We start from the raw sequence: 17,924 nt of genomic DNA, 5'->3' as shown, positions 1-17,924 counted from the left end.
CGGGATTTTTATAGACTCTATTAAAAGATCTGGGGAACATTAACGTTAACAAATCCCTTAAATTCGCAGATCAACAAATGTGTGAAATTATTACACATTATTATTCATTTACCGATAACATAAGATAGGAATACATTTAACTTCCGTTGATAAAATTGTCGTTGTATATGTCACTGTGTAGCATGGCAGCGAACTATAAAGATACTTTTTTTTTTTGGTTAAGATAAACACATTCATATATTCTTCTGCTTATAAAATTATGAGATGATAAGTTTGTTCTTTGAATTCCAATGAAAAAAATAATGCTCAATTATGTCATTTTGTTTAATTGTCTACAAAATCTAGGTGTCTGGTGATAATCCTGTATTTGTGGAAAGCGTCAAGGCTGGAGGAGCAGCACAAAAGGCTGGTTTGATTGCGGGTGATATGATATTAAAAGTATGAAGCATTTATTCTAAATATTCTTGTGGAGACTCAAAAATTATTTATCATTTTAGGTCAACGGTGTTGAAGTACGCCTGGAAAAACACACTACAGTGGTCCAATTAATCAAATGTGAGTATTACAATTCCGATTATTTGCATTGTTCGAATTTTACTGATATAAAATGATTTGTTGCTGGTGTCACTTGAAACTCCACTCCAACAATTGAGAGTCCTCCCCTCCTGTTTTGTACTCCTATACTCACCCACAACATGGCCAGTGATTCAAGTCATACCGGAGTGTTAACTTCTGTGACTAATAACCAACTATTCTATCTTCTTGCCTTCTAGTTGGAATTAGATAACAATTTTATGCTATCACTAATGTGACGACATGTTGTTTTTTGTCCACCGACCAATAAGCGTGGTAGAGTTTCATCTGGGAGATAGCTCTATATCGGATGAATGTTGGCAGAAAACTTCATGTTATTATTATTATTCTGTTAAGGGAAAGTCGCACCGCGTCCTTGAAGAACTATTGTGCCCCTTTTACTGGTTATATTGATCATATTGATCATAGTATCTCAACCAGGCCTATAACCGTCAGGAACTTTAGTATGTTCCCTACTTCCAGATCTTTCAGCTTTGCATCTGGTATTAAGTGTTCTCCCAGATGCCTCGACCTGAGGAGGTACACAAGTAATTGCGTAGCCGCCTAAAGGAAGCCATTCGGAGGAGCAAAAAGAACTGCTTCAAACAGCTATGCGACCATGCCGACATAAACCCTTGGGGCGAGGCTTACAGAGTGGTGATGAAAAGGCTGCGGAAATCACCCCAGGTGACCTGTCCGCGCCTCCTGAAACAGATTGTTACCGCTCTGTTCCCTCACCACGAAAATAGGGGAAGGCAAATTTTTGTCCAGCTAAATGACGGCATAATACCGCCTGTAACTGTGGAGGAGCTGCGGGAAATATGTGGTAGGTTCGGCGACAACAAGGCCCCAGGTTTGGATGGCATCCCCAACCGAGCTTTGAAACTGGCAGTGAAGACTAGGCCCGACCTTTTCGCCAACACCTTCGAGGCGTGCCTAAAAGAAGGAATATTCCCTGCCCAGTGGAAACAGCAAAAGTTGATCGAAACCAGTAATGGTTTGTCGGAACGCCAGTTTGGTTTCCGACGCACCCACTCTACGGTGGACGCAATTAACATGGTGATAAACCTGGCAAAAGGTGTACTGATTTCTGGCGCCTGCTGTGCCGTGGTGGCGTTGGATGTCAAAAACGCATTCAACTCGACCAACTGGAATAGAATTAAAGGGGCGTTGGCTGACATGGGATGCCTCGACCTACTTTGCACAAGTGCCGGACACTGTCTCAGGACGTATATAGCGGTTTCGTCCTCCTCCTCACAAAACCTGCAGGCAGTGTCCGTAGATATCCCTAGCTTCCCTAGGTGATAGTTCAGCCGACAATGACCAGTGAGAATTCCCACTATGATTCTGAGGTTCTTTTTGGTGAGGTTTAAGCATTCCTTTGTGCGTATAGGTTCGTATCCCCCAATAAGCACCCTGGACTGCTCCATCCCCGGTAGATCCGCCCAGTATAGTTCCCTCAATCGTTCCTCTTCATTTCTTAGATTCATAGCCATGAAACCGTTTCCGATTCCACAGAAGGGTTCTGGCCCGTGTAAAGGCGTCCCTGCTCCCGTCTTGACTGGTTCGTCCGCTGCCTCGTTATAGCACAGTCTTCTTCTTTTTCTTCAACCTTTGTCCCGTTTAGTGAGGTCGGCTCGTCGTGATCGGTTTCGCCATTTAGCTCTATCCAATCCCGAGGCTTTTAAATCCCCATCCAGCGTATCAAGCCACTGTTGTTTCGCCCTGCCTTTTGGTCGTTTACCATCGACTTCGATGTTCAGGCCAATCTTGGCAAGTGAATTCTCGTTAGCACGAATTGCTTGACCATACTATCGAAGACGCCTCTCTCGCAACTTTTCCACGATCGGTGCAACCCCATAACGATCGCGGATATCCTCATTTCGGATGTGATCTAAACGTGTGACGCCACTAGTCCAACGCAGCATCTTTGTCTCCATCACCGCAAGTCGCCGTTCATTGTCTTTTATAGACGGCCAACACTCAGAACCATAGAGAGCGACTGGACGGACGACATTGCGGTAAATTTTAGATTTGAGACGTTCGTTGATACGTCGCACGCAATTTTTCCACGATCAGTGCAATCCCATAACGATAAGGTCAATCGAATTCTCTCGGGTGACTAGGTATCAGTGAGGTCCCTTTCGAATACATTCAACTATCCTTGACTGCAATCTACCCAATGATCAGGTTTTGCGCAACAGCCTGGATTCGGGGAAGGTATATTTCGACTGTCCAGTTTAGGTAGATATCGTTTTGTTAATAATAGGTTCGCCTTGCAATCGACGGATAGTCTAATGGAAAGACTCTTAGTAAGTAGCTGTGCCAGTTGTCCTTACTCAAAAAAGGAAATGTTGGAGAAACCAATTACTTGCAAGATAGCCATTCATCCAATCGCTTTGGGAGTATCTGAACAATAGAGGAGTGTGATGATTGGCGAGTTTTTCACGAAATTAGTCGCTTAATTCACGGTCCTTGGAGTTTCGCAAACCTGGTAAAAGGTTTGGTTAAAGGTACATGAACCGAAGCAATGACGAAGATAAAATCTTTGATTGAGGCGAAGACGTTCCATTTGATGCGGACTCCGACGTTGCTTATAGCAAAAAGTTTTACTGTTTTGGAGGTGATTTTTAGTAAAATCAGGGTTATTATCATGGTTTAATCAAAAAGTTCAAAGGGTGCAAAATTTTGTTGGAAAGAATTTGCTGCTTGGCAATTGTGTTGTTAACTTCTCTTTCTAAACTGATGTTGCTCGCAGATAAGGTAGTATGGGCTTGAGTTAGGAATCACCTTATCAAAGACATTCATTGCCGTTTGAGAGAGCGGTAAAAAGTGGTCTAAAAAGGATATACAATTAGCGCGTGCAAAGGTGAACAAAGAAGGGCTCAAATGGGAAATATTTCACGCTGAAAGAGAAATTGTAAGTCATCAGTTTGGGCTATTGTTTTATTTTGAATATCTCGTGGTTGAGGAGAGCAGAAAATGTCCACGCTGGAATGGTCAAATGGGTTAAAAGTTTGGTTGATTCAGTAAATTGAGGCGGCATAATTTGTAGTTGATGAAGTTTCTAAGAGGATGATTGTGGATCAACGGATCCAAAGGCGTTGGTAAAAGGGAGTAGTTCAGAAGTTATGAAGTTATCTGAAGTAAAAGCAAACAATGCGATAAAGATACTAATTAGGGAAAAAAGGCTTATGCCTGTTGCGAAGTTTATTTTCACGGAGCAAATTAATGTGAGGCTTGTGCTCCTGAAAGAAGATCTCGAACCCATCCTTATAGGCATAGCCACAATACATCAATTAATGTTCAGTTTGGTAATTCTACTGGCCACTATTGGCATTTTTAATGAGTTTAATCATTGCATTAAATACATCGAAAATTTTGTTCCTAATCAAACTATGTTACCTGTAGTTGTATCGGAATGGTGACACTGTTAGATAACGTGGGCTACATGAAATAAATAGTATATTGTCCCTAAGAATATCGCTCCAGATATTGGATTTTTATGTTGGAATATTTGTAAAAGGCTTTAGCAAAAGAAAGAAAGTAGTGAGCAAAAGGAGATTTAATCGGTACGGAAAAAGAAAGTTCATCGGCGATCACCAGAGAGTTCATTTGTCAGGGAGAATTGAGGTCTTATGCCAGCCTGGTGTCGAGTTGTTTGGTGTTTCGTGCGACAAGGAGTCACGACGATATATACGGGAAAAGAGCAGGAAGATTTGAAGAACTTCTATAGCAGCATTAAGGAAGTAGTCGAAATGAGTTCTACCATGATCGTTTAGTGTTTCGCTCACGCGACCTGGAGGAGGCGGGGACTCGGTGAGGAAAATCTAAGTCCAGGTGAGAGCTCAATTTGAATTCTATTCAGTCAATCTAACGTCGCATCGGGCTAAACCGTGATTCCAGTACAATCTGTTTTAAAAAAGGATATTCTGAAATCGTAGTAAAAAAACTTCTGAACAGATTTGACAGTAATCATAGACAAAGATAAAGTGCCGAAATTCATGGGCTGGGTATAGGCAAATACGGCGCCAGTAGTTAGGATTGCGTTTTCGAGTGTATTTTAGCATGTAATCGTCACATGCTTGGTATATCTGTTGGGACAGCTGCGATGTTTTTTTCATGGTCGTTCCAGTAAACTCGGTGTTCCACTATAACACTTCCAGAAATGTATCCTCATCAAGCGCTCTTGATGACCAACCTGTTTCTGGTTTCTTCAGATGAGCATTTATTGTTCCGGGTCCGTTATTAATATTAATATATATCGCCTGGTGGTCGCTATGTGTGTATTCTTCGCTAACATGCCAGTGTAGACGCTTGACCAGCGAATCACTTACGAAAGTAAGATCTACAACGGAGCCTAGCTCTCCACGCCTAAAAGTGTTTACGCTTCTGATGTTAGCCAGGGTGACGTTTAGGCAGGAGAAAACCTCGAGTAGGATTCTTTCCCTTTTATTATATTTGTTTTCTGGCTTCCCCACTCCATTGCCCAAGGGTTGAAGCCGCCAGCAATAATTTTGGGGTTGCGATTTTTGACGTCTCTTGCCAGTCTACCAGGCATGTTGCAATACTCTGGTGTTGTCATACTTGGGGCGGCATAACAGTTGTCTATGTAGAGGTTGCCGATCTTAACCCTTACAAAATCGTGTTGCTTTATTGTTTGCTGTAAGGCTCGATTATCGCAAGCGCATACCGCAGCCTTTGCACTTATGTCTATTTCCCAAACGCCGTAATGGAGGCTTTTATATTGTTCGCAGACAATGGGAACATCGATTTACTCTTCATACACTTTCTGTGCTAGTAGGTCCTGGACGGCTTAGCAGAGATTTAGATTCAGCTGGCTGACTCTAATTTACATAGGGTACCTAAAGCGATTCTGTAGGCTGGACTACCCGTTATGTGGTTGCAATCGCGATCTTTGGCTTTCCTACATAGAAGGCAGTGAGTCTGTCTGTCTGTTTTTAGTAATTTGCCTCAAACCTCCCTTAAGGTCATTCGAGCACCACGACACCAACTCAGCATGGCCTGGAACCCAAACTATCCAAACCTTGTTGGACGAGCCGAGTGTATTCAGTCTCTCAAGACATTCCCATACCAGTTTAGAGTTCACCTGGTTGGACCTAAGTGCCTTTATCGCTGCTTGGCTATCGGTGAGAATAGCTATGTTCTACCCCCTATAGTTCCTTTGCAGATTAAAGGAGGCACATTTGTCTATGGCGTATATTTCCGCCTGCAATATGCTAGTGTACCTGCCCATTGGCTCAAAGTACATTTTCCTTGGACCAATGACACCGGCACCCGCTCCCTCTGCTGCGAGGGATCCGTCAGTGTACCAAGTAATCAGTTGCTGGTTTAAGCCGTATGTCGCAGCCACGCTCTCCCAGTTTGCCTTGTTACTCCAACGTGTTTCAAAATTCTTATCGAAGTGAAACCTCGTTGTCATGTTATCCCTTGGTATCAGTAATTCGGGATACCGCCTAGAAAGAATATCGATCTTCCTTCGATTTAGGCAGCTCCCCGCCTCACTCATACTACCGCCCATCCTGAATATTGCTTATGTAATTTCCTGGCTTGTGTGTTGAGTTGGGTTCTTTCTGCCCAGATTACCGCTACATAGGTAATCATTAGCCTCACTACTGCAGTATATATCCAAAGTAGTATCTTCAGGCTGCAACCCCATTTTTTCCTGCTATGGATCTGCAAGTCATCAGAGCCCTCGTGGCTTTCCGACATGTGTCTTCCAGGGTAATTTTTGGTCTAGCGTAATTCCCAAATATTTGACCTCTTATTCTCGTTTCACCTCCATATCATCTAATGTTATGGCTCTCAGGTGATCAAGCTTATGCCTCCTAGTGAATGGTACTATGGTGATTTTGGCTGGGTTGATTCGCAGTGCCACCTTCCTGCACCAGGAACTAGTAACCTTTAGTCCAGTTTGGATTCTATCACATAGGGTATCTTCATATTTGCCCCTACAGATTAAAACAATGTCGTACACGTAACCCTGGGCTTGTATTCCAGTATTAGTTAACACGTCCAGGAGTTCATCCACTACCATACTCCACATCAGCGGCGATAGTACCCCACCCTGTGGACAGCCTTGAGTGGTGTTCGTGATAGTAGAATTTGTACCTGTCGGTACCTCTATTTGCCTGCTTTCTAGCATTTTGCCCATCCAGAATGCCAGGGTGTTTTCCACTTCTTTGCGGCTCAGGGCGTCTTGTATCTCTGTGTGCGATGTGTTGTCGAATGCTCCTTCGATATCCAAAAACGCGCACAGTGCAATTTCTTTTGTTTCTATGGCATCCCGTAGTACCTCTGTCAGCTGATACAGAGCAGTTTCAGTTGACCGTCCTGCCCGGTAAGCGTGTTGACAGTGATGTAGGGGATTACGCTTTAGAACGTTAGTTCTAATAAGTTGTCTATGATCTTCTCCACCGTTTTGAGTACGAACGATGTTAGGCAGATTGGTCTGAAAGATTTAGGATAAAAAGGATCCTTTTTACCAACTTTCGGAATTAAGACCACTTTTGCCCGTCTCCATGCCCTTGGTATGTATCCCAGTGCTATGCTCCCCTTTACCACCCTCAGAAGAGACTCTAAGATAATTCCTAGGCCTCTCTGGATAAGTGCTGGGAAAACGCCATCTACTCCGGGAGATTTCAGTGGTTTAAAAGTTCCCACTGCCCATCTTAGCCTAGCTTCTGAGCATACCTCTTTTGCTAGTTTCCAGCTCTCCTTCCTTCCCCTTCTATTCGTTGTTGGGGTGTCAGGCAGAATGTTGTCGCCTGCCATCATGGGGTACGACCCCGGGAAATGAGTTCTGAGAAGCAGGTGTACCCTGTCCTCCTCATTCTCGGCAAATGTCCCATCTTCCTTTTTCAAGCAGACAGAGGGTATTCCCCCGTCTTTGGCTACAGCCAAGGGATCGAACAGATCACAAAAGCAACCACTTTTGTGATCTGTTCGATCTCTTCACAGTATTCCCTGAAGCTGTTCCGTTTCGCTTCCCTGATCGCGTTGCTATACGCAGTCAGTGCATTTTTATACCTCTGCCAGTCCCCGGTTTGTTTTGCCCGGTTAAAGAGTTTTCGTGCCTCTGTTCTCATTCTGGCTAGGTTCTTGTTCAACCATGGTACATCCCTTGATGACTTGACTGTCTTAGCCGGGCAGCTGGCCTCATATGCTTCAATGACTTCAACTTCATGTTACCATTGCTTTAATGTCGTTCATAATTTCAAATGTTAGTCCAAATTGTTGAAAATGTTGCATTGGATCAGTGAGGTAACACCCTATGATCAGAACTGAAATGATTACATGCGCGATTGATATAGGGTTGTGAGAAATATGGTCATCTAATTCGTGGTAACTAGAATACACTATCTAAAGTTGGCCTGTACATCAAAGCTGATGGGAAACGACCTAAAGGGCGACCAAGACAACGATGGCTTGATAAATTAGATGGTGATTTGAGAGCTTAACGACTCTACCCGGATCAAGCCTATTATCATCATCATCAATAACGCAACAATCGGTCTTGGATGTAAGCCTGCCTTAAGAAGGAATTCCAGGCATCCCAGTTTCACGCTGAAGTCTGCCAATTTGATGTACTTAAAGCCATCGGATTAGGGTTTGCCACTTCTGCTTTTTCTACCATAGATATTGGCCTCATAGACTTTCAGGACACATCTGGGGTTGTAGCCACAATTTCTATTCACGTGATCAAATTGTTGACGGTTAAAGCACTGAGTGACATCCCTTTTCTTGAGTTTCTCCCAGCTGCTCCGCTGATGTACGAGAGAGACTATGACCGCATCTACCCCGGAATTGAGAGTTACACGAAAGAGGATTAAGTTGGTATCGTTAGCCCGTGTCTACGGGGTGGAGAGCCTTGAGTCGCTGCTATTTCATCGGTATTGCAGTCGTGAGAGGAGATTCCTGTAAGTATGAGGGTTGGCTTCCTCGCCTCCTTAACCGTGAAGGAATGGCCTTCTAATTGGGAGGCCTTAATTAAGTGGGAGAATCTTTTGTGTGTGTTAGGACACATTAAGCCTGTCGGCAGGCAGATTAGTGATCTCGAATTTTACATTTTTGACTGTGTTTTTAATAACTAGAGACAGTGCCCTAGCAGTCAAACCGTACAAAATGATTGGCAGGAGAAAACGATTTTATTGCTATCCTTAACTGTCCGCGAGGAGATGGTAACGATTTTTGCTTTCCGGTACCTCGGTGTCGGAGATGCCATGAGCTTTTTTTTTTGCGCTTATAAATCGTCTTACCTGAGGCTAGTAGACCGAATTCGTCTTGAAGTCCGTGGATAAAATTGATCGGGGGATTTACGTCGACGTTCCGATTGTCCGACGGGTCCCCAATAAGAAAATTAAAAGGCGTTGCAGGTTCTTCAAGCTTGAAGGATTGTTTTGTGAAAAAAAGCATTTGAAAGCAAAGCCTTGATCAGACATCAGACAGACATTTACGAATACAAATATGCCCAACACTGACTCCAGGCATCCTAGTTTTGCGCTGACTTTGATGTCTCTAGAAGCTGTCTAGCGTCTTAACCTACATCATCTAAGAAAGGCTCTGTCACGCCTGTTTTTCCTACCATAGATATTGGCCTTATAAACTTTCAGGACTGGATCATCCTCCATACGGATTAATTGACCTACTGAGCCGGATTTTATCTCCAATCAGACGGTGCAAAAAACTAGAATCTACTTGGTGTTCCACGCGACTTCTTGGTTTTTCGATCACGCCGTGTTACGACACTCTGGCTTGAAGGTACACGTAAGTGCGAATATATTATACCTCGTAAAGGCTTCGATAAAATGACCCTGTGAGACTCACGACTCTTACTGAAGTACGGCACGTGGGGAATACAAATATAAAGAAAGCGGCGAAAAACTGACATCAAGATCGTAAAGTAGATGACTTAAGACCGTAAGACGAAAGTAGATATAACTTTACCGTATCAAGTTGGAATAGGTCAACTCCCTTACGCGACTTACGCACCTACAAAATGAATGATGGTGAAGGATGTCGGAGGTCTTTTCTCAAAAGTTTGTGATGCCTTGGATAAACTCTAGTCCAGTGGCATTTCTGGATATCTATTATTATGCATCTTTTCAATCGGGCTCTTGGAAATAAAGAAAACTATTCGTTTCGATGGTTGATCATTGTTGAAGGGAACACTTAAAATTGCAAAGATTATTTTCCTCTCAACAGCAACATTCGTATAAGGATAAGATAGTACCAATCCAAGTACTCTTTGCCAACAAATTCCAATGAGATTGGCAGATGTTATCCAAGAAAATGAACTCCCGGAATCGTGAACTCCCGGAAACATTAAAGCGTAAACGCACGTGACAAGTTCTATTGGAGAGTAAATCTAGAAGTATTCTAAATGAGGAAGGGTCTGCGGGTGACCTGGCTCTGAATGTAGCTGAAATAGTCTGTGCAGGGAGATATTTTTTCCTCAGGTTAGTGGAATTGGAGCTTTCCTATTTTTATCTGGGAGTAATTGACGTTGAGAGTAGATTTTTTCCTTCCAGACAATCGATTGTTGAGGAAACTTTGGGTCGAGGTTTAAGGGACTGAAAAGTTTCTTGTATGAGTTATTCAGTTCGGATTTAATAGCTCCATTAATTTTGGCGAACAGGTTTTTAATGATCTCAGAGGGGAAGACAGTAGTCAGCGTTGCATCTGTTACGTAGTCCGTGGAATAATTATTCCCTTCGCTGCAGGAGTCTGTTCCTGTTGCGGAGTAAGAGGAGGGTTGAGGGGGAAAGGCACTCGTATTTATATTAGCAAGGCTCTTTGTCAGAAGCGTGTTTATCAATTGTGATGTTTAATGCAGAGTTGAATTTCCTGATGTAAGTGGCTAGCTCTTCATTGGTATGAATACTGGAGAGCTCGCGTTAAAATTCGTCCCAGTTTGTCAGAATTTGCTGTAAATGCATTGAGAGACTGGGGGCATGATGGTCAGAGTGAGCTGATTATGAGGAGCAGCTAGCGACACGGGCTGAGAGATTGGACGAGATTATAAAGCCGTCTAGGATGGAGGACCCTCATGAAAAGGTTGGGACTCCCGCATTAATGATGTGCGCAATAAAGAGTGGACCTGACTGGAACCAATCGAAGAGAACTTTGCGGTTTTTTTGTTAATAGAGTCCCACAAGTTACATGTCTGGCATTGAGATCACATTCGAGGAGGAAAGCGTCAAAACTGGCCGCGATTTCGGAGAGTTTGGACAGAATGGGCGTGAGTGGCACCTACTGTGCCACCCGGGAAGTAGAGGCATTCGAAGGACGCCGCTTCTGGCAGGTAATCTAACGACTTAATAGGCAGTTTGAAGCAATTGAATCTTAGTCCCAATTTGACTAGGATGGCTGTGTCTCTGCCCATGTCATTGGAACGTGTAGTTTAACATTGGGAACTGGGAGTCTTGGTTTCATTTAGGAGAGCAAGATTGGGTTCGCCCATCACAAAGCGAAACCTTTGTCGTTTGAAATGAGGGAATTAGTGTTGAGTGTGAATACCTTCATTTTGGTTGTCTAGCAATTTGAAGAATAATTGTAAGTATGCTTCGGGACTATTATCAGGGGAGCGATGAAGGCAGTTGTGATAGAAGTCAGGGATTGTGGTCCAGAGGTAGGAGAATGACATGTTGAAGAGGGACTTACAGGGAGCTTTCAAGAAAAAGCGCCTGAAAATGGAAGAGCGTAGGGGCGATAGTTGTGGATTTCGGGTTTTACTTGTCCTCTGGCAACTGCAGCGTAAAAAGGGGTCAGTGAGGGATAGGTGATCCAATTGAAATGAGGCAAAAGGACTGGCGGAGTGTCTGTATAGGGGGAAAGAACGGAGAAGGGTGGGAATGCGGGTCACTCTTAGCTCTCCCAACCTGCGGAGACATTTCGAGAAATTAACTGGGTGACCCAGTTGGCCACAGTTTATTCATTTGAGGGGCGCCGTCGACTTCATAGCGGCATTGTCTTGGACAGTTGATCGCCCCCGCCCGTGCATATGGGATGGAAAGCCTTGAGATGCGAACTAGCATAATCTGTGCTGATTGCTTCATTTCCGCTGCCATGTCATCAGTATTGCGCTTGTGAGGGGAGATTATTCTAAGTAGGAGGGTTGGCTTGCTCTCCTCCTCAGTGGTGAAGGAATGGCCTTCTAATTTGGAGGCCTTAAATAAGTAGAAGAGTCTGTTGTATATGTTAGGACACTTTAAGCCTGTCGACAGGCGGGTTAGTGATCTCATATTTTATATTTTTGACTATGCTTTGGATAACTAGAAACAGTGCCCTGGCAGTCAAGCCGTATAAAAAGATTGGCAGGAGAAAACGAATTTTATTGCTATCTTTAACTACCGGCGGGCTGGCCAATTCGGTTGAGCTCGAAGTTACGGGGTAGCGAAGCAGAAGCATGTTCCAAGCGGAGCAGGATAAATCGGCAGAATGAACCATTCGCTTTGGCGATCACAAGCGAATTCGATATGTAATCAATCAATTAGGCTGGACCCTGGTCGTTTCATGGACGACTTCATAATCGCCTCCATGGAGTCGTCGAAAGTTCGAAATTTCACACATGAACTTTCGAGTATTTTCTCCATCTAGGACCTGTGGGAAGCCAAGAACTGCTTCGGAATCAACATTTCTCAGAACAAACCTGGTCGCATATTAACATAGCTGAGGTAGGTCCAAGGTCTCTTGAACGACCTTAATCACTTGGTGTCGATTTTGTGAAAGAGAGCAAAGAAGACATTGAAAAGGTAAGCGTGTATCTCCCGTTTCGCGAACTTGTACATTCTGTGGTATATCTCTACTTAGCCACGCGGCGAAAAACTGTACACGACATTAACGTGAAGAAAGTCCACTGGCTAACCTAAGGTTCTCACAAGGAACTGCATAAATAGGCCTCAAGTTGCACAAGACCGAGTCATTTCCTCCATGACTTCAGAGACGTGGGATCTAAGCAGTTCAATCGAGTAATCATAACGTCAACTATGGAGCTGAGAAACTCACCCATCGTGCCCACTCGAAACTCATCAATATCCATCACTTCATCTAAAAAGCACTACACGGAATCAAGGATAGTCGACAAATTGGATGGACCATGGACGCAAAGGAAACACCTTTGCGTCCATGGTCCATCCAATTTGCACTGCAATTTGAAAGAAGGGGAATCGTTTTTGGGTGTTGAAAAACAAATTTCCCGCTTCTTTCGCCACGGCGGGAAGTGGATACAGTGGAGTTAGTTTAGTTAACTGGGGGTAGCCGCAGCTCCGAGCACTCAGGCCATTATTTAGGCCCATTGTACTATCCCCGTAAGTTGCCTATTCAATGGCTTCCCGCCTACGGTGTTCGCAGGCTTTAGCGAATCTGAGAACATTCTCCAGAGGCAGAGAGTGTGCAGATTCTTCATTGAAGAAAACCTTGCCAAGGTGTCTTCGTCTGAGATCTGAGGATGCCGGGCAGCTGCATAAAAAGTGCAGGGCCGTCTCCTCCTCCTCCTCACATTGGCTGCACATAGCCGAAACCACTACCCCAATCTTTCCCATATGGTAGTTTAAGGGGCAGTGTCCCGTCAAAAGCCCTACTAGTGTTTTCATGTCCGACTTTTTAAACGGATAACAAAAATGCCGCTCTAGTGGCCCTAGGCTCCTTCACAAGGATTTTCGCTTGTCGGCAAGAGTCCAGATTTCTCCACTCGGTTGCGTGAATCCTTGCAATTTCACCCTTCAGAGTAGACTTGACAGTAGATGGTCGGATTCCAAGAGCTGGTTCTGGCCCCACCATTGTGGATCCAGACCCTCGGCGAGCTAGTCTGTCAACCTCCTCATTACCGGCGATGTTAGAGTGCCCCGGCACCCACATCAGGAATGTTTCGTTCAGTCGGCAAAGTTTCAGCAGCACCTGATGACAACTCCACACCAACTGGCTTGATATGTTGTTGCCATTTAGTGCCGATAATGCTGCCCGACTGTCGGAACAGATTCGAATGGTGCGACCCCTCCATTTTTGTGGCAGCATTCTTCTGCTGCCAATGAAATGGCATATATCTCCGCCTGGAATATGGTTGTCATTTTTCCGAGGGGTCGGGCCAGTTCTATAATCGGATTCTCCGAGAACACACCTGCACCTGATCCATCCTCCGTGACTGACCCGTCGGTGAAGATTATTAGGTCTGTAATCTGAAAAGACTCATGGCCACTTGTCGACCATTCTTCTCTTTCGGTGATTACGACAGTGTATGTCTTTTCAAAAACGAATCTGGAAACCATATGATCGGTCGGCATCAGAGCTACCGGATGTTTTTCAAGGAATTTCCAGATAGACGCATGTCCGTTGGATTGGCCGCCTTTCCACGCCCCAATGGTATCGAGCCTATATGCGTCGTTGGCCGCTTTCCGTTTCACCTCCAAGTGAATGGGGGGTAAATTTAGGATAGCTTCAAGTGCCGCAGTCGGTGTAGTACTCATTGCTCCAGTAATACTTAGGCAACCAAGTCTCTGAATCTGCGTTAGCAGCTTCCTGCTGTTAGCAAAGTTCAGTCTTGACCACCAGACGATGCATGCATACATCAAAATGGGTTTTATTATGGATGTATACATCCAATATATCCGTTTAGGTGAAAGTCCCCAGGTCTTACCTATCGCATTCCTACAGCAACAGAGCAATCTGCAGGATTTCTGATATTGTTCCTGGATATGATGCTTCCACGTTAACTTGGAGTCGAAATGTACTCCTAAGTACTTGACTGTTTGTGCCAGCTGGATTTCGGCCCCTGCTAAGGTGGATAGCGTATAGCTGCCCCACTTGACGTTCCTAGTGAACATAACTAGTCCAGTCTTCCTAGCGTTCACCGTGAGTCCATTGCGGAGGCACCAGCTGTGGATTACATGCAGAGTTGCATTCAAGCGGTCACATACTGTGTCCGCAAACTTGCCGGTAATTATTACGGCTAGGTCGTCCGCAAATGCTTGCGCGAAAGACTTTTTTGTCCTCCAGGAGCCACAGCAGGGTATCCATCACCAAGAGCCATAACAGTGGAGAGAGAACCCCTCCCTGTGGGCAGCCCCTGAGACATCTTGCTTCAATAGACTTCTGGCCGACCGATATGTGGATTTTTCTCCACTCTAGCATGTGAAGGATCCAACGGATTAGCAGCGGTTCGACTCCATGCTGTCTTGCCGTATCACAAATTACCGCGAATGAGGTATAATTGAAGGCACCTTCGATGTCCATGAATGCGCCTAAGGTGTATTCTTTTTCGGACATCGCCTTTTCAATTTCAATTTGCCGTAAGTTCATGGAGTGCTTTCTCCGTGGATTTGCCTTTCTGGTAGGCGTGTTGCCTATGGTGAAGTGCCGTTTAGGAATGTGTGTATCCCTTATGAACCGATCTACTAGTCTTTCTAGTCCTTTTAGCAGAAAGGACGTTAGGCTGATCGGTCGAAAGCTTTTTGCGTCTGTGTAGGTGGGTTTTCCTGGTTTGGGAATGAACAACACCTTCACATCCCGCCATTTAATTGGAATATAAGCGTGTGCTAGGCATGCGCGATATATATTCCGAATATGTAGACCCATGGCATCCATTCCTTCTATTACTAGCGCAGGGATGATGCCATCCGGACCTGCAGACTTGTATCTATGGAACCCATTTCACTCGCTCCAGTGATACTACTTTGCATGCCAGATTCCAGTCTCTCGGTTGAGGGCTGTATGCACCTGTTGACCCTGAGATTAGATTTTGGATGCTGCCTGGGAAGTGTACTTCAAGCAAATGATTTGCCGTTTCTTCATCGCTTTCTGTGTACTTCCCATTCTGTAAACGTAAATAACCCAGTTTCTGGCTACGTTCTTTGACCAGAATCCGCTTCAGCTTTGAGGTTCCCTCAAGAGAGTTAGTCTCTTCGCAAAAGCGTCTCCAAGATGATCGTTTAGCCGAACTTATGCTCTTCTTTAGAGTCTTCTGTGCCTCTTTATAGCGATTTCAGCTAGCGCTTGATTCACCCTTCAGAGCACGATTGAGGAGCATCCTTGTCGTTCTCCTCTGTTTTGCCAAATCCTAGTTCCACCATGGTGTTTTACCCTTCTTTGGCATTTTGAGTGGACAGCTTTCTTCGAAAGCTTCTCTCATGCTAGTTGTGATCATCTGGGTTGTCTTCTCAATTCCAGCAATGGATTCGATGCGCTTCCCAGGGATCGTGACTCGGGCGCTCAATTCTGTTTGATACATTACCCAATCTGTCTTCCTCGCATTCCGAAATAGAGTGGGTGGAGGTGGATCCATGCCCATAACGAAATCAATGCGTTTGTGATCCGAGAGTGTGATATCGTTTGATACTCTCCACTCTCCGATCAGAGCCGCGATGTCAGGAGATGCCACCGTAATGTCGATGACCTCTCGCCTGACCACGTTGAAGAAAGTGGGTTCATTACTCACATTTAGGATCTGCAAATCGGTTCCTACTAGATACTCCAGTAGTCTCGATCCTCTTGCATTGATGTTCGAACTTCCCCAGCATATGTGGTGTGCGTTGACATCACATCCTGCTATTACCCCCATGCCTCTACTTTTGGCATATTGGATAGCTCTGATGAATGTTCCACTGGGAACGTCTTCTGCGTCGTAGGGGAAATATGCAGAGCACCATAGTATCTCTTTATCTCCCTGTTGACTTTTTATGGTTAGCTTAGCCGATGTGGTGTCGCCATCACATAGGTCGTTAACCAGGTTAGCCTGGAAGTCTTTGGAGACTACCATGCAGGTGCGGGGTCGATCGGCATCGGATTGGCATACAATAGGTCATCTTGTTGGAAGTTTAGGCCCCTGACTGCCCCCCCAACAACCCACGGTTCTTGTATGAGGTATATAAGTGTCTTGCAGTTATTGATCCGACGACTGATAAGTGCAGTCGCCGCTTTACAATGCTGCAAATTTACTTGGGAAATGTGGCACCTCATCTACGTTTCAGATGTAAATGCCGGGGGCTGCATGTCCCCTTCAATGGTTTTAGGAGCCGACACATGTAACGTGACGGTCCCCAGCCCATAGTAGAGCCGGCAACCCGATTTTTCCCGAACCTTCTTAACATCTGGTTCGGGAACGCCGATAGTGAGAAAAGTTCCCGGCCTATCGGTTCTCTCTCCTGTTTTGCTGCCTAGCAGCAACCAGGTGGAAGTGTTAAGGTTTTTCTGTACACCAAGTTGTTCCAGAACCCCGACACCATTTCGCTCTTCTTCTGGAAGCCAGAGAAAGCACTTTTTGATCGATGGAAGCTCAGAGACCCTTTTCAAGGTTAGTCGCGCACCCTCCCACACATCGTTAAGGGAGGAGCAGTACTGTCTGAGCCACTCGTTCGTGTCTTCGTCGGCAAAGTTCAGGCGTAACATTTTACGGTATACACCTACCGAGTCAAACCAAAGCTTAATGCCTTGCGCGGACGCAGTCCTTACAGCTAGGAGGAGTTTCCTCCTAAGCTGTTCGCACTGCTCAGTATCGTAGCCGGATGGATTAGAGTCGCCATACAGGACCCATCCATCGGCTTCGATAGCCTTGACTGCAAATGAAGGCCTAGCCATTGCCGGCCGAGCCCTCTTTGCTGCCTTTTGTGTCGAAGAGTTAGGATCGTCCGAGGACCGCTGCCGCTTCGGTTTCCCCTTAGCCGCAGGTGTCCCGAACGCTCCTTTCCCCTCAACCTTGGCACAGCTCTTTGGTTGTGCGTTGCCCGGAGGCGATTTGCCCGAAGGCGGTTTGCTCGGATGCGGTTTACCCGAAGGCGGTTTGCCCGTGGACAAGTGCTTACCCATGGGCAAGACTTTAGCCTTAGCGGGTGCCGCCGATTGGAGCCTGGGGTTAGGAGTACTGACAGAAGGGGCCTGCTTCGGCTCCTCCGTTAAGGACTGGGTCCCAATTGAATTGGTTCCCACTTGAATAAGTGGGAAATTTGAGTCTAGACTCAGGTTCTCCATCGATGAGCTCAGAGTTGCTCCTTCACTCGGGGTTGGATACAGTGGAACTGAATACATAGCCACACATATGAAAATTATACACTCACTCCTAACGCAACAATGTCTTCTCCATCCCCTCTTGGTCGGGACTAAAAGCACACGTCATTATTGTAATCCATATTTTATTAATAAATCACGCTAGTGCTAAGTGCATTAAATATCGCATTTTTGCTCTCCTCTCTCGTTACTCGATCTAAACCGATAATGTTGGATTTTTCAAGCAATTTTTGCCATTGATTAGGGCATTTTCATACTTCAAGTTTCGCCGCTATTGGCAATGAGAATTTTTATCATTCCTGCCCAGTGGAAAGTTAAAAAATTAAATTGTAATT

At 45.0% G+C, this 17,924-nt stretch overlaps 1 protein-coding gene across 8 annotated transcripts in view; it reads left to right on the top strand.

The window, feature by feature from the left end:
* Positions 1-17,924, top strand: part of LOC119655610 (rho guanine nucleotide exchange factor 11) — a 181,848-nt gene that overhangs the window by 30,925 nt on the left and 132,999 nt on the right. For all 8 annotated transcript variants that reach the window (XM_038061576.1, XM_038061578.1, XM_038061573.1 and 5 more), the window contains 2 exons: positions 346-438; positions 498-555. In XM_038061576.1, coding sequence (XP_037917504.1) covers positions 427-438; positions 498-555 — 70 coding nt within the window. In that variant the 5' untranslated portion in view covers positions 346-426. The remainder of the gene's footprint in view (positions 1-345; positions 439-497; positions 556-17,924) is intronic.

Source organism: Hermetia illucens, chromosome 4 (assembly GCF_905115235.1).
Source record: "Hermetia illucens chromosome 4, iHerIll2.2.curated.20191125, whole genome shotgun sequence".
Classification (NCBI taxonomy): domain Eukaryota; kingdom Metazoa; phylum Arthropoda; class Insecta; order Diptera; family Stratiomyidae; genus Hermetia; species Hermetia illucens.
This window is presented reverse-complemented; position numbering and strand designations above follow the sequence as displayed.